Below are 23581 nucleotides of genomic sequence, written 5' to 3' on the forward strand. Positions count from 1 at the left end.
ATGGTTCTTAGCCCCCACATGGGTGCTGGGCATTGTACTCGGAACTGTTAACTGCTCAGCCATCTCTCCAGCAGCTCTTTTAGGTGTGTGTGTGTGTGTGTGTGTGTGTATGTGTACGCATGCGTGTGTGTGTGCGTGTGTGTAGGCACACGCATGCCACAATGTGCACACACATCCCACACTGTGGGCTCTGTGTATGTGTGTACACATGCGTGTGTGTGTGCGTGTGTGTAGGCACACACATGCCACAATGTGCACACACATCCCACAATGTGGGATCTGGGGATAGAACTTGGGCCATCAGGCTTGTGTACAGTTGCCTCTACCCACTGAGCCATCTCTCCAGCCCAGAATGTTTGATTTTAAAGTTGCTGTTTGAGTTACTCTCTTAAATATCCTTAAAAAAAAAATCACCAAGTGCGTTTTGACTGGGATTAAGACAGAATTTCCAACCATTTCTGAAATGACCCTTAAAGATGCTTCTGTAAACCCTTCTTGCCTACGAAAATTTTACTTGACCCCTGGGTATGTAAATCAAATATTACTGCTAATAAGTCATGACAATTATTTTAAAACAATTCTTTGTATACACACATTTTTACCATCTATTAAGGATGAAGGCAAGTTTGCACACTAGTGAGATGAATGTGCTTTTATTTTTAATTTTTTTTATTCTTATTTTTATGTGTATGAGTGTATTGCCTGCATGTGTGTGAGTGCACCCATGTTGTGCAATGCTGCAGAGGTCAGAACAGGGCTTCAGATTCCCCTGGAACTGGAGTTAATGACGGTTTGTAGCTGCCATGTGGGTGCTGGGAATCAAACCCGGGTCCTCTGCAAGAGCAGGCAATGCTCTTAACCGCTGAGCCATCTCTCCAGCCCCATACTTATTTATTTTTACACAGAGTTAAATCATGGCTATGTATTTGCTATTGCAGGACATAGACACCTTCAGTGTTTCCAGAGGGGATGTGTGTTTTGGTTTTATAGTGGCCAGTGTTGAGAAGGCTGCTTCATGTGAGTGAGAACCCCTCTGCAGCTGAGACGTGCAGTGTTTGTTGTGCCCTCCACGGTCTCCCCACTCAGGAATGCCACAGGTCTAAAGCACATGCTGTCGTTTGGACATTTTTTTTTTTGTCCTTTTGAGACAGGGTTTTCCTGTAGCCCCAGCTGTCCTGGAACTCACTATGTAGACCAGGCTGGCCTTGAACTCACAGGGATCCGCCTGCCTCTGCCTCCCAAGTGCTGGGACTACAGGCGTGTGCCACCATGCCTGGCTTGTTTGGACTTTTAAAGCAGTAGGTGAAATGGATGCTTTCCTGGGCTGGCTTGAAGGGCCCTAGTTCTCAGTAGACAGTGGCCACCTGGTTTTTAACTGGTTCCAGTGAAGTTTGGAAGTTGGTATCCACTGCAGGGAAGAAGTTGTTTGACTCTTGGCTTTAACTGGAGAAACATGAAGGGAAACCACAGTGCTTGCTGCTTGGCAAGTAGTTTGTTTCCTTTTACTCACAGACTGCTTCTGAGGGTTCCCTGCTGTAGCTTGGGATGCTCAGGTGGCAAAGGCAAGAAAACAAACTGGGGTTGAAGAATGTTTGTAGGTGCTGGTGTGTTCTCGGGTCCACTCGTACCTGGGCCTCTGCCTGCCTTCTCTGGACAGCATTCTTCTCTGAGATGCCAGGCTAAGCCCCTTGTCCTGCCTGATGGTCTCTACCCTCTGCTTAGACCTCGTGTTCTCCTCCCCCACAGCCCATCTCCTGGGACGTACATTAATGTCAGTCGTTAGTGATCACCAGCATCTAAGAGAGTAGAGGCACAACTCCTTCACCAACAGTCTTAGAGAAGAGAAAATCTATAGATACATGCAGGGTGCACACATAAACATACATGCACATATAACACACACATAACATGCAGGGTGCACACATAACACAACAGTGCAGGCATACAGCACAACACACATGCACACACAACACATGCTTACATGTATAGCACATGCACATATGCACAGTATACATTCATACACATATGTCCAGCACTCAAGTGCAGGGACATACTACAGTACATCCACACAATGCATGCATGTACACATACACAGTGCATATTGCATAATACCTGTGAACACATGTATGACATACAACACATAGGTACGCGTGCATGTACAACACACATTTACATGCACATACAGTGCAGACACACACTAGAGTACAGCATGCCCTGGGCCTGTGACTGAATGGGGGCCTTTGGGTTGGGGCTCAGCAGCACGGCATATCGTGTTCTCTGTGGGTGGCTCTTGTGCTTGTTGGAGACTGGGAACCACTGTCCTGAGTTTGTCAGAGGAGTGGGGTGGGCGGGACCAGTGCAGGATAGGCAGGGTCAGACCTCATCTTGCCTCTAGTACAGTTTTCTTGCCATTGTGAACTTTGGATCCTGCCTAGTTTTCCAGCCAACAACTTTTGAACTAAATCTCTATCCCACCCCTCCCTTGGGGATGAAGAGCAATTCTTTGAGAAGCAGACTAAAGCCGTTCATCAGCCACCTGTGTTGTACCCATGAGGAGCTTTGCCCTGTGGGACTGCACGTTGTCACAATGCAGAGCCCTTCCTTCTATTTCTCATGTCCTCCTGTCATTCGCACTCTTCAGGTCCCACAGGAATACCAGTGGCAACTGGTCAGGTTCCACAACTGGTCTCAGAGGCAGGCTTTGAGATTGTGGTTCAGGCAAACCCTTAGCCAAAGGCTGTTGCTCTCAACATCAGTCTGGGGCAGAAGGTGGGGGCAGGTGCCTCCTGTGGGGGCCTCGGGTTCACTTAGGTCTGACCTCTTTCCTTTATTACCCATTCCAACATGTTAAGCAATTGCTGAGATCAGGGAGTTGGGAAAGGCAGTTCAAACCTTCTCTATGATCCGGGAACATTCATTAAAGCCCGTCCAGAAAAAGAAAATGTTCTGTAAGTTACAGAACAAAAGAAATATAAATTAAAAGCCAGGCACGGACTGGGGGAGGTGGCTCAATGGGTAGATAGCTTGCTGTGCAAGCAGGAAGAGGCGAGTTCAGATTCCCAGAACTCACAGAAAGTCAGGCATGATAGTGTAATACCAGTTCCCACGGCAAGGTGGGAGGAGACAGGAGAATCCGGAAAAAGATGAACAAGAGAGCCTATGCCAGGGTGGAAGGCGAGGACCCACACCCGAGATGGTCTTTTGACCTCCACATGCACGTCATGGCACTCATGTATCTGTACTCACGCATGAACACACGCTCCCACATACATCATCCAGATGATTTCTGCATTTGCTGAAGGCGCCCGTGGGCTGTTCACCTCCTCTGCAGAGGACACCTCCTCTCAGACAGGACAAAGTTTGCTCTGAACCAAGTGCTAGGTGACTGAGCAGCGGGAGGTTCTGCCACCAGGGGGCAGCAACGCCCCATGTGGAAACCAACCCAGGTTAGAGGAGGGTCCAGGTGTTAAAAGGAGAGAGGCATCCCCATGCGGAATACGTTTGTTACTCCAGTGTTTAGCACATCCATTTCCGCACACAAATGAGGGAAGCGGGGAAGACGTCCTCTGTAATTTAGAGCATGTGAAATTTGCATTTATCAGTTTCGAACAGGTGAGAAGTCTTACCTGCTGGAGGGCCTTGTGCTGTGCTTTGAGGCCATTTTTGGCAGCATTTGGGTGTCAGGAGCCCACATTTCACCTACTTTTCTGCTATTCATCTAGGGAGTTCAGATTCTGAGCTGGTGTGAGGCTGTCTAGCAGGGTCTGCTGAAAGCAGGGTGGGCTGCTGATTTGCTTTGCAGGGAACCTGGGGTCTCGGGGTCTTCCTCCGAGCAGGTGACTGGTGGGGACTGGGTCAGGAAGGAAGGTAGCCTGGGTGGTGGGCCACGGGACCTTCCTTGCCAAGGGCCATGTTCCCACCTCCGGGAGAGCCAGTGCAAATAGGGAGCTCAACGTGGAGGCCAAGAGCAGGGGCTCTGGGGCCAGCACCTGGGTTCAAATCCTTGCTCAGCTTTGCTGAGCTACCTTGTTTGTGCCTCCACTTCCTTACCTGTGGAACGGGAATGTTGGCAGAGCCCACCTTAGGGGATTGTTGTGGGGACTGCATGGTTCCACGAGAGCGATGAGGTTTGACACGTGGATATCACAGTGTTCATTATTGCTATTGTTGACTCCAGGCTGCCTAGGCTAGAACCGAGGCCCTCTGTGTCCAGCCTGATGGGCACTCCAGCATGGGGTTCTGGGCAGTGGCCAATCTTGGCCTCTGAAGAGGCCAGCATGCTGAACTTTTTGAAGAGAGCAGGTGATCACTGCGGGCAGGGTGGGCCCAGCCGGAGTGGCTGGCAGGGATGGGGCAGGAGGCCGGTGTCAGAGGTGCTGTTGAGGGTGAGTGGGGCTCTAGGTCAGGAGATCAACCTGAAGTATCACTGTTTGTAGTGCAGACAGACCCTGTAGCTCCTGTTCCTCTGATCTCTAAACCCTGTGTGAGAGAGACTTGCCACACTTCATACAGGAGCAGACAGAGGCAAAGAGAGGTCCATGGGATGCAGGTTGGGTGTTGGAACTGGCGATGTCCCTTGGTAGAGTGCTTATCTAGCGTGCATGAGGTCCTGCGTTCCATCCCTGGCATCTCAAACCAGGTGAGGTCACTCAGGCCTGTAATTCTAGGGCTCAAAAGTTCAAGCTCAAGGGCTGGGGAGATGGCTTGGTAGGTAAAGCACTTGCTGTGAAAGCATGAAGACCTGGGTTCAAGTCCTCACAACTCGTAAAAGCTGGGCGTGCTGGTGCATATCTGTAGCCCCAGTGTTGGGGTGGGAGGAGACAGGTGGATCCTGGGAGCTTGCTGGCTAGCTAGTGTAGGCAAAATAGGAAGCATCAGGTTTGATGAGAGGTCCTAACTCAAAAAACGAGGTGGAGAGTGGCAGAGGAAGACATTGAACAATGTGGACATTGACCTGTGGCTTCTACACCCCCCAACCCTACAAAGAAGTTCAAGTCCATCTTTGGCTATATAGCAACTTTGAGGATGCATGAGATCTTACAAGAACAAAACTACAAAGCAGAACAGAAAGAAATAAGTCTTAACATGTTGACTTGGCGTGACAGGAGTTAGAGAGAGCTGAGTGGTAGTGGGCATGAGGATCTGGAGGCTCCGGCTGTCCAGGTTCAGGCTCTGGTTGGTGGCCCCAAGTACTGTCTGGGTGAAAACAGTGTATGTCACCAGTCTGGGTGTACATGACTGGGCTGGAGCCACCAGATGCTGGCCCAGGTAACAAGGGTTTCATTGGGAGCAGGTTAGGGACCTGGACCACAGAATACAGAAGAGCCACCCTGCTCTGAAGGAATGCAGCCTGGACCACGCAGGCAGAGGCCCCGTGGAGAGGCTGGCAGGGCAGCTGGCCTCAGAAGGCCTTTGCCTGCTGCCTTGAGACATATGTGTGACTCTTTGCGAAGGACAAGAACCTTTCATCTTTGACAACTGTCACCCTCCATCTTCAGAGGATCTTTGAAGGAAAAAGGCTTCAAAATTACCTTTCATGCAATTTGCATGAAATGAGATTTTAAGCTGTACTGTGTTTTGCAGTGCACTTGGCGGGTGCATTAATGTGCGTTTTCCAGTGGAGTCTGAGCACGGCTCTCCCAGGATGGCAGTCTCCAGTGGTCTTAAGGGTGACAGCCCCTCATGGAAATGCTCAAATGTAATGCTTTTCCCCCAGAGAACAGCAGCTCTGAGATGAGCTCTGTGTAGTGGGTTGTTCTCTTGCTGTGCAGCAAGTGACCAAATGAGTTCCTGAATGAAATAACTCCTCCATGAAGTGGATGTGGTCTGTCAGGACACACAACCTTCTAGAAAGGCAAATGACTACATAACTACTGTGTGTGTGTGTGTGTGTGTGTGTGTGTGTGTGTGTGTAGGTCAGAGGTCAGCTTGGGTGTTGTTCTCGGGTCCCATCCACTTTGCACCTTCTTTAAATTTTTTGAGACAGGGTCCTGGAACTTGCCAGCTAGGCTGAGCTGACGGGTCAGTGAGCTCCAGGGATCTGCCTGTCTTTACCTCCCCATTGCTGGGGTGACCAGTGTGCATCACCATGCCTGACTTTTTATGTGGGTTCTGGGGACTGAAGTCAGGTCCACATGCGTGGCAAGCACTTTAGCCACTGAACCATCATCCCAGTTCCAAACACCTAGTTTTTTAGGTAAATGCAAATAGAACAGTTGGACGGCCTTCCTTCCGTGTCCACGTGTGACACTGTGCAGCCAGCCACGGGGAGGCGCTTGCATCGCAGGGAGCGTTGTAGGGGAGGCTCTGCCTTTTCTGGGGGTGATGATACTCATTAAAGCTGTGGGAAAGGCATGGTTCCTGGGCCGTAGGTATGCCATCATTAAGAAGCCAATCGCCTACAAGGTGATCCTCTTGGTTTGGCTTCATTACAAGTATTTGTGTCATTTTGAACAGCCTGTGGTGTGGGGACAGCTAGGAAGGCCTCTGAATTGGCCCTATGCTGAGAGGCATCTGGGAAGATGAATTTTCTAGAGCATCCAGCAGAGCCATTGTCTCTGCTCCCCAGGTTGGGGCTGCATACCAGCGAGGCCCTGACACCCAGGTGCAGGCTGCAGGCCATGTGCATAGCCACTCACGTAGACATGGGACCGACGCAGCTGTCGTGGCGGTTGTCAGTCAGCGCTGTTTGCGGTGTTGTCACATTCGGACACAGCTTGTGTACATGAGTGACACCAAGGAGGCCTGGCCTGGTCTAGAGGGATTTGGGTGCCTCCTCGTCATGCCTCTCCTGTCTTGTAAATGGTTTTGCTGTGAGTTCTTCAGGATTTCACATACTAATGGATCGCATATATTATCACAAAATACCATCAACTGAGTGGCTTATAAATTCCAATTGATTTCTCTCATTCCTGGCGGCTGGGGGGTTTAGAAGGCATGGACACATTTGACACCCTGTGAGGACCAGGTTGTAGTTTACAGAATGGTGCCTTCTAGCTGTGTTCGCACATGCCAGAGGGCCTAGCTAGCTCTCTGAGCTCTCCTTTAGGAAGACACCGATCTGTAATGAGGCCTCGGCCCTCACGACTTCCTCCCATCTCACAGGCCTCATTTAATGCCATCACTGTGGGAGTGTGAGGACGGCAACATGAAGTTTGAAGATACAAACACTGAGACAGGCGCACCGACCCTTGTTTTCTGGTGGTCATTGGGTCAAAATGAATTTCCTTCAGAGAGCTAGACAGAGGTCTGAGAATGAAGACGTCACCAGTGCAAAGCTAAGAAGGATCAAGGGGTTGGAGGGAAGGAGACAGGAACTCTTCTAGCACGAGAGAGCCTCGATCGTGGGAGATTCTAGACATTTCCTAGAAGCAGGAGGAGAATGCACGGCTTCGGTCCTGTCCCCTCACTTAGCAGTGAGTCCTGTGTTTTCATGGTCTGGTAACGTTGCATTTCTTTTCCCCAGTTCCCAAAATAATCTTATTTTGTTCGCTCGTTTTTTGAGACAGGATCTCACTCTGTAGCCCTGGCTGGCCTGGAACTTGCTAGTCTTGATGTCATAGAGCTCCACCTACCTCTGCCTCCTGAGTGCTGGGATTAAAGGCCTGCGCCACCACACCCTGCTAAAAATAATGTATATTAATTGTCAAAAATAATTAAAACTCACCATCGAAAGAGTACTGTTACTGCTGTTTCCTGTCCATGCAGTACTGAAGTCCACTCACGCATCTGCCAAGTCCCCAGCTGCTGGTTATTCAAGTTATTTCCTTTCTTCCTGTCTTCAGTTTAGGGCCCGGAGAGATGACTCAGTGGTTAGGGCACTGGCTGCTCTTTCACGGGACCTTGGTTCGGTTCCCAGCACCCACATGGCAGCCAACAACCTTTATAACTCCAGTTCCACTTGATTCAGTCCTCTCTTCTGGCCTCCTCAGGCATTGCATGCATGTGGTACACTTACATACACGCAGGCAAAACACTCATATACATTAAATAAATAAATAAAGTTAATTCTTCCTCTTCACCAGAATGCTCTACCTCTCTGTCCCTACTCCCTGTTCCCCATCCTGTGTCCTTTCTTGCCGTAGCCAGATGAACAGCCTTAGGCATGAGTGGTGGTGGGTGGAGACAGGCAGGCTGACCCTACCAGAGAGATGCCGGGGTCCCAAGAGGAGAACGCCTAAAGCCCTGGCCCAGCCTGAGCTGCCTGGGTCATGGATGGGGTGGAGGGATGAGGAGCTTGCCATGGTTCTTGGCTCTAGGGTACCATGTTGGCCCACCCCGTTCTTTGTCTGGGGTGGTTTTCCTGCTGGAAGACTTTCTCACCTGGGAAGACTGAGTACTCCCAGGGCAAACCGACCCCAGCTTCTGTTAGTAGAAGCAGCTATGATAATTAGTGCAACGCCTATGGAAACATCACAGAGGGGCTGGTCTGCGGGGCTTGGGACCAAGGTCACCTGACACCCCTTTTCTTTACCTGCTTCAGATGCAGCACCCGGAGTTCAGCACTGGACAGCACAGCCTCTGCGTTCTGGCCCGGGGCCTGGGTCGCCTGCTCTGCTGGTGGGTGCTGGCGGAGCTGATGGTCCACCTCATGTACATGCACGCCCTCTACAGCAGCATCCCTCTCCTGGAGGCCGTCTCCTATTGGGCATTAGGTAATTGTGGGAACTGCCACCAGCAGTGGTTGGCTTCAGAGTGAGGCTGGCCTGGCACACTTGGGTTCCGTGGCCCAGAGCCAGTGTCCTCCCTGCATTCCTCTTGTGGCCAAGGCAATGCACGTGTGGGGTACTTGGTGTGGATGGTGGAGGGAAGGCTGTGCTGTGTGTACTGGGAATCAAGGACATGTGATCCACCCTTGTGCTGGAACTGATGGAGTGTGGCTAGACCTGCATCTTCATGGGGTGGCCACATTGCTCTTGGTGTGTAAAGCAGAGTTGCTGACCAGCCCAGGAGATTCTGTGAGGTAGCACTCCAGGACCCGGTCAGTTACTTTCTATCTTTTCTTCTTGAGCTTCAGAGGCAGAGATTTGGATCCCAGCTCCACCAGCGAAGTGCAGGTAACCCTTGGTGGCTTGTTAAATCTGAGCATCTTTATTTCTGAGGTGAAACCTGCCTTTGCAGAGCTGTGTTGAGGGGGTCAATGAGGTGGTGCGCTTTACAGGTGGGCCTCGGTGGGAGTCTGGTAGATAGAGCAGATGGTGTGTGCGTGTATGTGCATATGTTTTCCTGATGGCCCCCTTTGCCTGTCTACACTTTGTATATCCTGCTGGTAAGGCGGGGTGGAAGTCTCATTTCCTCAGAAGGACGCAGTCTCCCAGTACAGGATTTGTCTGTGAGGAAGTCTCCATTACACTCCCTTCCTCTGGCCCTAAGGGCACGTTTCTGAGGTGAAACCTGCCTTTGCAGAGCTGTGTTGAGGGGGTCAATGAAGTGGTGCGCTTTACAGGTGGGCCTCGGTGGGAGTCTGGTAGATAGAGCAGATGGTGTGTGCGTGTATGTGCATATGTTTTCCTGATGGCCCCCTTTGCCTGTCTACACTTTGTATATCCTGCTGGTAAGGCGGGGTGGAAGTCTCATTTCCTCAGAAGGACGCAGTCTCCCAGTACAGGATTTGTCTGTGAGGAAGTCTCCATTACACTCCCTTCCTCTGGCCCTAAGGGCACAGGCCATGCAGTTTTGATCTGCAGCTCCTTTGGGGAATTCCTGCACCTGCTGGGTTCTCCCTGTGGCATGACTTCCAGCCTGTTGCTGCAGTGGTGTGCATGCATGCGGTGTGTGGAGTCCTCTGGGCAGATTAAACTGCCGAGAGCAATTACAGAGCCTGTCTCCTTGTCTTTCGGGTGATTTATATATTTTTAAAATCTTGATTGTAAAGAATCCATGAAGTTGGGAGGGGTGGATCTGAGAGGAGCAGTGGGAAGGGAAGTGTTTGCTAGATCAATTGCCACTTCTTCCATGAATTTCAATCTTTACTTGAATTAAACACACACATACCACACATACCACACACACGCACACCACACACATGCACACACACACCACACACACACACACCACACACATGCACACACACACCACACACATGCACACACATACCGTGTCAAACTTGCTTAGAGTGTTTCTGAGACAACTTACAGGACTGAGGAAACACTGAGCTGTTTCAGTAGCCGTCTTTCCTTCCCAAACAGACACACACACACACGCACACACACACACTGGTGTCAAACTTGCTTAGAGTGTTTCTGAGACAACTTACAGGACTGAGAAAACACTGAGCTGTTTCAATAGCCGTCTTTCCTTCCCAAACAGACACACACACACACGCACACACACACAGAACTGGAGGCCAGCCTGGGTTTAATGAGATCCTTTTGAAAAGGAGCCGGGGAGGGGGTGGGGAGGACAGGGGGTTAGGCAAGATATTCAAAGTCTGGAGTTTTCAGAGAAATGAAAAATTTTCAGCATCTATTCCAGGCACAGATTAACAAGGTAAGGAGAGCCAGGGGGTAGCTGAAGCATGAGATAGAGGGCCTCATGTACTGACAGTGGGAGTACAGTCCTGTGCAGCAGAGAGATGGAAGCCTGGAGACCCAACACTAAGGTACTATAAAGGAAAATCTACACCCAGTGAGCAGCAATAAGCTTGGGCTGGGAATGGAGCACTTGCCTAGTGTGCAAAGGCCCTAGGTGCCATCCCCAGACCTGAGAAAGGCAAAAGCAGTAAAGCAGTAAACTAAACATTCTTAGGACCATAGGTGGCTAATAAAACCACAATGCTACATTCTTGAGAAAGAGAACAAGATCTATGATACAACATCATAATTGTGAAGTTCAAAATACATCTATCCAGAAATTGAGGAGCATAATTAATTCAACCCTTGGAACCCAAGGCCTAAAAATCAAACATTTCAAAGCTAGGTGTATGGCTCAGTGATACAGTGCTTGATTAGCATGCCTGGGTCCTGAGTTCCATCCCAAACACACCACACACACAAACACACACACATATACACACCACACATACTACACGTACATACACCCACACACACACACACACACCACATACACGCACACACACACCACATACACAAACACCACACACACGCACACACACACCACATACACAAACACCACACACACGCACACACACACCACACACACACGCACACACGCACACACATATACACAAAGCAAAGGCCTTTGTGTAGATTCTCACAGCATTATCTTTGTGATAGAAGATTCTTTTGTTTTTCTCAACATGTGGTAAGTGTACATGTCTACGAAGCACAGTGTGATTTACGTGCTCCCTGTGCACTGATGCAGTCAGGGTGTTCGGTGTTTCTGTTTCTTTACCATCTCAGCTTCTTCCTCACAGATCTTTTGGTTGCCGAAGGAAATTATATTGTTGGGTCTTAACGAGGCAACAGGATAGGATTGACGGATGGCGTATTCTGTCATATCCCAGGTGTTGAGCATGTGAATTAAGCGATTGCTTCAGATTGTGTTTTTAACTATGAATGATGGAAACAACTCGAAATGTGACTTGACCAGCAGGAAAGGTTATACATAGGACGGTCACACTTAAGACCAGGATGAGGAGCAGTAAGTTCAGTAACTCAGAGGTTTGGCCAGTGAGGATTACTTCAGTTTAAGAACTAACCAGGATCTGGGAAGCGCATCGACATCCCTCTACTAGTGAGTCATTGGTTCCTGGCTTAAGAACTAACCAGAACCCCAGAAGTGGTTTGTTTGTACCCACACCCCATCAGCCTCCCTCCCCAGCCTTTCAAAGGTAACCTGAGTTTTGTGTTTACTACTCCCTTTTGTGGTAGGAACCCCCCTCCCCCAAACAAAAAGGGACACAGAATTGTCTGTGCCTGAGTGCATGTGCACAGTTCTGCCTGTCATGACCTTGTAGCACAAGCACCCAATCAGGATATGTATGTTACCAACGTGGGAGACACACTGAACTATAAAGGAAAGCTACGAGCAGGTATAAGAGGCTGGGTCTCTCTTTGTTAAGGCTCTGTCTTCTGAGAACCATCTCACGGACCCAGGTGCTAGCACAGGAAAACTGCTTCTTGAAGGAAAGAAATACTGTGGTGTCTTACCGCTCTGTAGCACCTGCAACACTGTCATGGTACTTTGACCATAGGTAAATCTCTACAATTGCTTATTTTAAGACGTTGTCATCTAAATAGATTCACACTGATGTCCTGGGATATGATCTTTTAGCTTGACATGGATTTGAGAATCATCTATGTTGGTACACATCATGGTGTGTCATCCATTCTTGCTGGTGGATAGAGTCTCAGTGAGTACAGATGTCATGACTCTGTGCCTGTTCCACATGTTGGAAGGTGTTTGAATTTTCCCAGGGTTTGCTTCTCCATGATTGCATTTCTGAGTCCCCTGGAGTGCATGCTCACATGCGTGAGTTTCCCTGTAGGGCAGTAATTGTTAATTCTTTGGCACTTGACTCACAGTAAGGAAAGCACTTTGCATTGAAGGGTGTGTGTGTGTGTGTGTGTGCACTCTCACAAGGCAATACTTTAACCCACCAGCACTGTCCTCTGATGGTCTGTTTTCTGTTTCATACTATTTTATGTGAAAGTGTTGGTCAGAAACCAGCCAATGGGGTGAGTCTGTCCTGAGCATGGGAAACCCTGCTCTCAGACATGCGCCTAAGAGATGGAATGACTGGCTTCGTGTGAAAGTGTTGGTCAGAAACCAGCCAATGGGGTGAGTCTGTCCTGAGCGTGGGAAACCCTGCTCTCAGACATGCGCCTAAGAGATGGAATGACTGGCTTCTGTGCAGTGAGCACGCTTTGACTTACAAGGCAATACAAAGTCACTTGAGTAGAACAATGTATGCTCCTCTGAACAGTTTGAATTTCTCCTGCTTAGATCTCATTGACACTTGATTTTGGCTTTTGATCTTGAAAATTTGATGACTATGAATTGCATCCATGGTTTTAATAAGCATTTCCCTAGTTACTAATGAATGAGCATCTTCTTTTGGGGGGTCATCTTGGATGCATATTATGTGCAGGAGAGAGGGATGTGAACCTTCTTTTAATGAAAAAGCTTACAAGAAGCAATTTATTAACAGAAAATAACCTGAGAAGTCCTGTTCACAGACGGCAACCGTGGCAACTCCCCCCTTCCTGTGGGTGCTGTCAGAGGGGATGGGAGTGACACCCTCAATCTGTCCAATTTTCATCCCTGAGCGAGCAAGAGCTCTGAGGGCTGACTGAGCTCCAGGTCCAGGGGTTTTGGTCCTGTTTCCTCCAGTGACCTGGAGTTTGATATGCAGGGTAGTGATACCCAGCTCCTTGCAACTCTGGGCCACATCCTGGGCAGCCAACATGGCGTATGGAGGAGACAGATCTCAGTCAGCCTTCCCCTTCATTCCCACAGGTGCGAGCATCTCCTCATGGGTTTAAATGACTTCGTCATCTTCAGTGATGGAACTGTTGAGAACCTGTGCTCATTCCTCATGTTTTTATTATGATGTATTAATTGTCCAAAGCAATAAATAGGTCCCCTTGTGACATTTGCATACATGCATATAATGTACTGTGACCCGAATTCCCTCTGGGTCTCCTGTGTGATCAGACAAACCGTATATTTTATTAACTTACAAAAGAATGAGTACCCAGTGCCTAGCCCCGTGCCACGACTCAGAGCCCGCCTTATCAGGCCGTGCCACGCCCATAGTCACCGTTAGCATTTGCTCACGCCTCTGGGGCCAGCGATCACCCCAGGTCCACAAGAGTCAGTCCATGCTGTCCTTCAGTTGCTGAGCGGCTGGCTGCGCATACTCCACACCACGCGCGATACCGGCAGCTTGTGGCTTCTGTCCCAAGATGGCTCCCAGCAGCCCCTAGTATAGACTTTATCAGAAGAGAAATGCATCTTATTTAATCCTTGGGGATTCTTAACCACCCCTTGTACAGTTGTTATCCTTCGAATGTCTTTGTAAACTGTTCTGGTTTCAAAACCTTCCAGAAACACCTTAGTACCGAATGTGGTTTTCTATCAATTTTTTTTTCTGGGGATTTGGGCTTGACATAAGTCTTGCCACATTTGTTTTTGAGTAACCCAAGTGGACCATTTCCTCTGTCTGGTCTTTTTTATATCTCCTATAGGGTGTTCTGTTATTTTACAGACACGTTTTACATGCCAGTCAGAATCATTTAGATTTACCAAAGCCTCTTTCACCTTACAAAGATCCTGTCCCATCAAAGGGCTTAGTAAAGCCATTAAATCCCCATACCATTCTCAAGGTCCTAGTTGAATTAAGCTTTCTTTCATATCTCTGGGGAACACAGTCTTATCTGGCCCAGTGAACTGGACATCATATATTGCTTTTCTCATACCTAGTTCTCTCAGGAATGCCTGCCCCTCCTTTATAGTCCTCCAGCCCCTGCTAATCATGTTAGTCTCCCTTGCTGATGACCATGTATCTTTAATGCCTTCCACCAGCCATCCCATTAAGGACTGCTCCCCCCTGCATTGGCCTAGGCTGAACAGCCTATATCGCAAGGACGGATGGGTGGCTGTATTACTCAGCTGTGATGCTTCTGAAGGATTTAGACTGACATCATTTGCTCCCATGTCCCATACTCTCACAAGCCACGTGGCCAGGGGCTCTCTGCTTGCTTGCTTGTAAGTTTTTCCTCATTTTAACAGTTCCAGCATGGACTGTTGCCTAGCTACAGCACAGTGAGCTTTTTCCCCCTTTTTACTATTCTCTGTCTTTTCCTCTGAGTCCTTGGACTTTACACAAGTCAAAGTGTCCCGCCTTTTTTCTCTCTCCAGCTCTGCAGCTGGGTCTGCCATGCAGCCTTTTTAGCTTTTCCTGCCTGGGGCACATCTTTTATCATGCAAAGTGATCTCTCTCTCTCTCTCTCTCTCTCTCTCTCTCTTTCTCTTTCTCTCGGCATTTGGGTCCAGAGCAGGTAAAAGATTTTCTGACCTTCGGGTAACCTTTAACAAATCTTCACATACCCACAACATACCCCCACATTTACAACACAGCTGTGGCCCACGCTTCTGTGTGGCTGGCCTCTTTTTAGCTACAGATTTTATGATCCATTGTGTAACCCATATGACTATCCCTAACCCCATTAAGCATCTGGGTTTTGATTGCCTTCTCTCCTGGATTTGGGACTCAGAGTGCCCCCCCCTCCCCCGCTGACCCACCACAGGGACAGCGGGAACAGCACTGCTTTCTGAGACCCACATCCCCAGGGCTGTGGTTCCTTTATCCGGCCAGACTACGCCAGTTTTGTGGCCCAAATTCCCTCTGGGACTCCTGCACAATCGGACAAACCATATATTTTATGAGTTTATTAACTTACAAAGGAATGAGTACCCAGTGCCTAGCCCCATGTGCGACTCAGAGCCCGCCTCATCAGACCATGCCACGCCTATAGCCACCGTTTCGCTCACCCCTCCGGGGCCAGCGATTACCCCAGGTCCACAGGAGTCAGTCCGTTCTGTCCTTCAGCTGCTGAGCCGCTGGCTGCATGTGCCCCACACCACGCGCAGTTGGAGGAACTAGCCAATAGGGAGACATGTACTTTGGTCATGTTAACCCCGTCATTAGCTTCTCTGTTACCCTTTCTCTACCTTTACTAGTTCCCTTTGCTTTAATGCCACCTTTAAAATAATCTAGATTTTTCAGGTGAGAGAAAACAGCCTACACTTGTCTGAGTCTGACCTACTTCACTTACATGGTGATCGCTGGTCCCGTCTGTTTTCCTGCCCAACGGCGGAGGTTTGCTCTTTATAGCCGAGTAAGATGGCATTGTGCGTATCTGCCAGACTTTCTTTATCCCTTCACCGATTGATGGGCTGATTTTATAACTTGGCTGTTACAGATAGTGTTGTACTCCAATATCTTTGGGTCTGTCAGAGGGTTATGAACTTTTGGAGGAGTCATGTTGCCCTGTTTTAAAATATTTCTTGTGTTTCTGTGTTGGGGTTTGTACATTTGTCTGTCTGTCTGGGTGATCCCTACTCATCTCACCATTAAGTTAAACCACTTGTGAATAGCAGTGACTGTGCACATCCTCCCCGTGGGGAGCATTTATCCCCTTGCATCAGCAACAGAGGCTGTGAATTCAGTGTTGTGTGAACACCCCCCGCTGCCCTGTTACCTGGGATGGTGTGCTGTGTGGCTTTGGCAACCCTTGCACGAGCCTGCCCTGGAACGTCATTACGTTTTCATTTTATAGCCAGCGTTCTTCTGAAAGGAAGCACTTACACCATAAATTGTCTTTTAATGTTGTTTCTCATAAGAGACAAAAGTATAATGGTTTCTCATTAAATATTATTTTTCAGAGTAAGGAGTTAGAGAAATACTCCTATTTAATGGTATTGTCAAATCACTTTTATGTTTTATGATTAAATGTCATACTTTTTCTTTTTGATGCTTAAATTGTCCCCGGTTTGGCGTCTTGCTGTCTGCTGAGCATGTCCTTGCTCCCTGGAGACATTCCAGTGCTCAGCCTGCATTTCCCCTTGGCCAATGCTGGGATCAGCCGCATCTCCAAAGGGGCCTGGTGCCTTTCAGGGGGGCTGTAAAGGTTGGAATGTGTTCATAGTGACTTGGAGACCTTTTCAGTGCAGACTCAGGAAGAATATACTCATGAAACATGAATCAATGGTCTTTTATGTAATTAATTTGTTTATTAAAAATACATTTATTCTTTGACAACTCCATACAGGTATATAATGCATTTTGATCATATTCCTTCCAATTCCCTCCTCTTCCTCCCCTCAGTCCTCTGGAAACTTTCCTCTCCCAGCATGCTTCCCTCCTACTTTGATGTCTTTTTTGTAAAGACATTTTATTTATTTTTATTATTAATTTTTTTATTTATTATTTCTATTTTATTTGTACGAATGTATTGCCTGCACATGTGTAAGACATGCAATGAGGTCAGAAGAGGGCGTTGGATCCCCTGGAACTGGAGCCACAGATGGTTGTCAGTGGCCATGTGGGTGCTGGGAATCAAACCCAGCTTCTCTGCAAGGGCAGTCGGCACTCTTAACTTCTGAGCCATCTCTCCAGCCCCAGGGATTTTATTTTTAAATTCTCTCTCTCTCTCTCTCTCTCTCTCTCTCTCTCTCTCTGTCTGGTCTGTGTCTATATCCGTGTGTGGTTATGGGCATGTGTGTGCAAGTGCCCACAGAGGCCAGAAGAGGGCATCGGGTCCCTCAGAGCTGGAGTTTCAGACGGTTGTGAGTCATCTGAAGTGGGTGCTGGGAACTTGAACTTGCAACCTCTGGAGTAGTATGTGCATTTAACCTTAACCGTTGAGCTATCTCTCCAGTCCCCCTCCCCTACTTCTTCCCTCCCTCCTCGCTGAGTTTAATTAGGATTCCTTGCGTGAGTGTGCGGTTATTTACTGGATAATAGGCAACTTACCAGTGACTACACCCCTGAAGAAAATGATCCCACCCACGTTAATACCTCTTCAGCTAGGCATGATATTTTAAGTTAAAGTTTTAAATTACTAATTTTTTCCTTAGCAGCTTTGATTTTTACATTTGTGCCTTTTTTTCTTTACATCAATGAGAATCGTGGTCCCAGTCACTAATTTATTTATTCTTATACAGAACATAAACCAATTTCACAATTCTGATAGCATTATGACTAAAAACTAAACCACTAAATGATGCTTAAGAAATCCTTTTAGAGGCCAGGCGTGGTGGTGCTTGCCTTTAGTCCCAGCACTTGGGTGGCAGAAGCAGGTGGATCACTGTGAGTTCAAGGTCAGCCTGGTCTACTTAGCGAGTTCCAGGTCAGCTGGGGCTACAGGGAGATCCTGTCTCAAAAAGACCCCAAAGAAAAAAAGAAATCCTTTTATGGGCTGGAGAGACAGCTCTGTGGGTAAGAGTGCTTGCTGCATAAGCATGAGGACCTGAGTTCAAATCCTAACATCCACATAGAAAGCCAGGCATGGCTGCATGCTTTCCTGTGACCCCAGTGCCCAGGGTGGTGGAGACAGTAGGATGCCAGGGCTTGCTGGTCACCAGGCTAGTCAAAAAATGGTGCGTTCCAAGATCAGTGAGAGACCCTGTCTCAAGGAAAAAAAGTGAGAGTCACAGAAGTCATCTGATGGGCTTGTGCACCACATGTACGTGTACGTACACATGTACTGCATACACCACACACATACATGATACACACATGTACATTACACACACATACAGACTGCAAGCAACACACACATGGAAACATACACCACACACATGCAAATACACACATATATACACACAGCCTACAAACAACACACACACACACACACACACACACACACACACACATGCTCCAGTTCATTTCACTCTTAGAGTTGCGTACTGAGGGAGCCTGCACTGTATCCAGAAGCCTTTGAAGATAATTTTCAGAACGTGGTTCATATTTCTGATCTGGTACTTGCTCAGAGTGACTTCTTAAGGTTTTTTTTTTCCTTAATTTAAAAATTTTAAATAAATTTTTGTGATTTTTATACTTGGGAGACTTCTTAAATGATCAATTTTGGATTTACTTTCACATTTTTGATTTACGAATTATCTTTTTTTTCTGTACGTTTTCTTTGGTACATTTTCATATCACAAAGTTCTTCATTTGGAGTTTCTTTTCCTGCCCATAGGGCCCTCGCTGGGTATTCAGGGAGACTGACTGATTCTAGAGCTCCTTTGTGTACCAAAGTCCACAGATGCTCAAGTTCTTTCTATAAAATGGTCAAGTATGCGGGGCGTGGTGGTGCACACCTTTAATCCCAGCACTTGGGAGGCAGAGGCAGACGGATCTCTGTGAGTTCAAGGCCAGCCTGGTCTACATAGTGAATTCCAGGCCAGCTGGGGCTACAGGGAGACCCTGTCTCAAAAAAAAAAAAAAAAAAGGCCAAGTATTTTCATATAACCGACACACTCTTGATCCTTTACCTAATCTCTACATTAATTACACGTAATATGAGCAAAGGTTGTATAAACAGTTGTTCTGCTCAGGAAATATGTTAAGAAAAAAGATCTGTACCTATTTAATACAGGCACATTTTTCTCCCAAATTTTTCTGATGGGGCTGGAGAGAGAGCTCGGTGGTTAAGAACATTTACTGTCTTGTCAAGAACCTGGGTTCCCAGCACTCACATGGTGTCTCACGACCATGTGTAACTCCCATTCCAGGGGATCCAATGTACCCTGGAACCCACAACACACATGCAGTGAACCTACATACATGTAGCAAAACAGTCATATATGTAAAAGAAAAGTAAAATAAATCTCAAATATTTCTGATCTGTGGTTGTTTGAATTCACGTATGTAGAAGCCATGGTTACAGAGAACCAACTGTATTTTCAAGTTTATTTCTTAGATTTTCAACATACTGAGCACAGTTATTCGTCCTCTGTGGCTCTGAATGGCCTAAGGCATGTGGGAAGATCCTCATTCTGTGTGATTCTTTGCTCTGCCTCTCACTTGTGTTTTAAGATTCTATTTTGGATTTTGGGGGGGGGTCTCACGTAGCCTTGACCTGCTAATGCAGCCAAGGATGAACTTGAACTTCTGACCCCCGCCCTACCTCCTGAGGGCTGGGATTGCAAGCACATGCTACCATGTTCAGTTTTATTTTAGGATTTTTAAAAATTGGAGTTCATATAGTCATTTCATTCCTGGGAATTCCTTAGCATTTGTGTTGGTAATGTGCTTAACCAGAGATTTACACTTATTTCTGCCTGGAGGTGACACTGAATTTTGTGACCTTTTTACATGTCTGGCTTGGTTTTGGGGACACACAGAAAATGGGACTTTTGGCCCTTGGAGATCTGGATTTACGTGCAGTCTCATTCTGACTTCTGTGTGGGGTGGGCTCTAAGGGCTCCTGGAAAGCCAGACTGTGGGCCTTGGGGCTGGCAGGAGCCTCCATAGCTAACCCATCTTTTTGCTTATATTTTATATTGTTTCTGGTCTCCATGGATTTTATTCATTTTCAAAGTAGCTCAGACACATATTTCAAAATGTGCCTTTAAAATATATTACCCAGTATTTCCTGTGTGTTCTGCACTGTGGATGACTGGGTGGATGAGTGGTCTGTTCTACGACCAGGAATGGACGTTTCTCTGTGCCTGTTGTAAGAAGAAGGGAAGTCTGTCGAAGGACCCCTGCCTCCATCACAGCCCAACTGGCTGTGCGCACTTGTGGTCAATCTCAAGGGGAACAGAGTCCCATGGTGAACTGATAACTGGGAGTTCTAGGTCACCTCGGGGAAGAGGTCAGACAGGAGAAAATGACGAGGATTGGAGAGAGTCATTTGGTTAGCAGCTAGGAGCGTCCACTCTGATTACTAAATGGCAGCTCAGTATCTCAGCAGACTTTAAGTTAATAGAAGAGATGGCCAGGAAGAGCGACGGCTCATGCTTTTCTATTTTTTGGTGCCGCTCTCTAACTGTAACTGATTTCAGGCTCAGGATTTGTAGTTACCAGGAAGCCCACTTCACACACCTATTTTAGTCTGTTGTCTTTGCATAATTACTAATGACAGTTTCCTTCTCAGAAGTGTTATGATTTGGGAAATACAATCACTTAAAAAACTTATTTATTATTTTATGTGTATGAGTGTATTGCCTGCATGTGTGTAAGTGCACCTGTGTCGTGTAATGCCTGCAGAAGACAGAAGAGGCTGTCTGATCCCCTGGAACTTGGAGTTATGAACAGTTGTTGGCTGCCATGTGGGTGCTGGGAATTGAACTTGGGTCTTCTGCAAGAACAGTCAGTGCTCTTAACCACTGAGCCATCTCTCCAGCCCTACAATCACTTTTAAAATAATCCTTCTAGTCTTACAAATGCATGCATAGATTCAGTGGACAGAGGGCACAGAAAGAAAAGGAAGGGATTATCCCTTACCTTTCTTCTAAATTGGAGAAGAGCGGGGATTCTAAAAGGGAGTCGCTATATCAACTGGCTCTAAAATAATTAGCTGGACAGGGCGGAGGGAGGGGTCCAGGCTTTAGCATGAACAAAAGTCCTTCCTAAGATGGATTGCCCTGCTTACATCCAAGGAATGAGCTGTAAGTAGAGCTGGGTGCAGAGTCCGAGGCAGAGGGAGGGTGTTATAGTTTGGAATCTTGGTCTGCAGCTGGTGGCACTGTTGGGAAGTGGTAGGAACTTTAGGAAGTGGGACCTATTTGGAGACAGTAGGGGACCGATTATGTGGGTCTCCCCTGGGTCTGGAATTCAGTCTCCGCTTTACACATCACCTTCGCAGAGGCTGCAGGAAGACACTGATGCTGCCACGTGCTGCCTGGACTGCTTTGTATATTGGTAGAAGCTTTGTGCCTGCAAACAAGCATCACGTGGCTGATGCTAAGGACCGCCACTGCGTGAGCCGCAGCAGTGGGGCCCCTGGAAGCTTCACCACAGAGCCTGTCAGTGCCAGGATGGCCGAACACGGGGAACTCAGTCTTCAGAGATAGCCCCCAGGTGTCTGTGATGGTTCTGTTACTTGTCAATTTGATAGAAGTTAGACTCTCCCAGAGACGACCCCTGAGCTTGGTGGGGATTATCTTGAGGAGGACCCACCCTCTGTGGCCTCCTGTACTGCTGGAGTTGGGAAAAGCAAGGCTGGAGAGGTGCTCAGCGGTTAGGTGCACTGGCTACTTTGTAGGGCACCTGGGTTCGGTTCCCAGCACCCACATGGTGGTTCTCAACTGTCTGTAACTCCGGTTCCAGGAGATCCAACACTCTCTTCTGGCCTCCTCAGGCATTTTACACGTGGTGCTCTTACATACATGTGGGCAAAACCCTCATACGCATACAATAAAGACAAATAAATTTTAAAAAGGATAAGGGGAGCCGAGCACATAAGCATGCACTTGCTGTTTCCGTCTTGTGACTGTGGATGTGAGCAGCTGCTTCAAGCTCCTGAAGCCTTGACTTCCCGCCATGACCTCAGTGTGAAAGGCTGATTTGAGTAGAGTGGGACCAGAACAGGTGATGGCCAAACACGAATACAGACGGGCTAACCACAGAACTTCAGAGAACGCCAATGTTTAATAGGAAGGTAGAAATGAGGGGTTAGGGCGAGTGAGCCAGTGTTAGTAAGCAGAGGAAGCAGAAGGTTCCAAGAAGAGAGAGTTGCTCAGTTTAGCGGAAGCTGAGGAGAGAGGCGGAATGCAAAATGGAAGTCTTTCCTTGTGGCCTGCAGGAAGGCAGGGCTGGGCTTTGCTTGATGACAGTGCCCATGGTGTGGGTTATAGAGCAGGGCTATGGGGCAGGGCAGAGATCATAGCATCCTCTGTGTGTCCTCAGCCTGCGCTCCCTGACAGTGCCTGGTGTGTTGGGGTGGCATAGCCCAGCAGGTTCCGCCTGCCTGTCTTTGTGTGACTGACCAGGTGCCTCTTTACCACCCTCTGGACTCCCCTCCCTTCTGGATGTGGTGGGAGTGTGCACAGCACCGTGGGCTGCCTCTTCTGTACCAGTTTGCCCAGTTTTATGGCTTAGGGACCAAACACTCGTGGGGGCTCAGTGAGGGAAGAAGGTAAACCCCAAGAGCTGTGGCTGGCAGAGGCCCCGCTGGCCTTGGGCTGTGCCTGCGGCTCCCGATTCCCTTGGGAAATAAAGAGGGCTCTAATTCTTTTATTCCTTCGATTGTAGGGCTCTTTCCTCCTCTCCCAGCCCCAAAGTTGCAGTGGAGAGCGAGGCAGGAGCACAGACAGAACAAAGCCACTTTTATCTCACAGACAAGAAAACATAGAACTGGGTTTTCATCTCAAGGATCTCAGATTGGGCGATCTCTCCCAGTCCAGAAATGACTCCTCTCAATAGCCCACAGAGTTTGGAAGGTGCTCCTTCCCCAGCTTCTCTCCTTGGTTCTTAATGCCCAGTGAGCGCTTGGGTGCTGGTTCAGGTGAAGGACGATGTCGGGGACTCTGCCCAACAAAGCATTTTACTGGTTTTCAGTAGGAGTGGCCAGGCGGTGGGCGAGGGATGGCTGGATCTCTACAGCATCAGAGAAACCTGCACTTTATCTCTTTATTCCAGAAAGATCCCCATGCTGGAGACAGGAGGAGGGATGTTATCAGGGGCGGTTGACTGTGGGATTCATTTGATGTGGCTGATTAAGCAATAATGTGCCTGAACCCCGTGTCAGTTATTAAATCATATCCTGATGGGGTTGGCAGAGTCTCTGTGGCTGGGTGTCACAGCTTAAGCGCCTCTCACTTTAGTCGAGAGGACATTAGAAGCTCCATGGCAACCAGGTTTTCTTTCAGTATCGTTAATCTCCTGCAGATGTCAAAATAACATCATCTTCTCAACTAATTCAGTCCATCTCCAAGTTTATCTTTTCAGGGAAATGTGGTTATTATCAAACCACTGCTTTAGTTCCAACAGATGCCCAGAGCTGCTGCTTTCATCATTAACTTCCTGTGGGAGGCCAGGCTCCAGGAAGATGTGCCTCATCAGGGCATTAGGGGCTGGGGGTGTGTTCCATGCCAGGGTTATGTTAGCTCTCAGGCCAGTTCAGCCTCTGGGGCAGCTCATCCCTGTATTAGGTCTTAGCAGAAA

General features: G+C 48.0%; 1 protein-coding gene across 2 annotated transcripts in view; it reads left to right on the plus strand.

Annotated features, from left to right (window-relative positions):
- The window catches only part of Hhat (hedgehog acyltransferase), a 351875-nt gene that overhangs the window by 79416 nt on the left and 248878 nt on the right, over positions 1–23581 (plus strand). For both annotated transcript variants that reach the window (XM_029559467.1, XM_029559466.1), the window contains exon 7: positions 8483–8654. In XM_029559467.1, the coding sequence (XP_029415327.1) occupies positions 8483–8654 (172 nt within the window). The remainder of the gene's footprint in view (positions 1–8482; positions 8655–23581) is intronic.

This window comes from Nannospalax galili, unplaced genomic scaffold, assembly GCF_000622305.1.
Source record: "Nannospalax galili isolate Female #2095 unplaced genomic scaffold, S.galili_v1.0 scaffold648, whole genome shotgun sequence".
In the NCBI taxonomy this organism is placed as follows: domain Eukaryota; kingdom Metazoa; phylum Chordata; class Mammalia; order Rodentia; family Spalacidae; genus Nannospalax; species Nannospalax galili.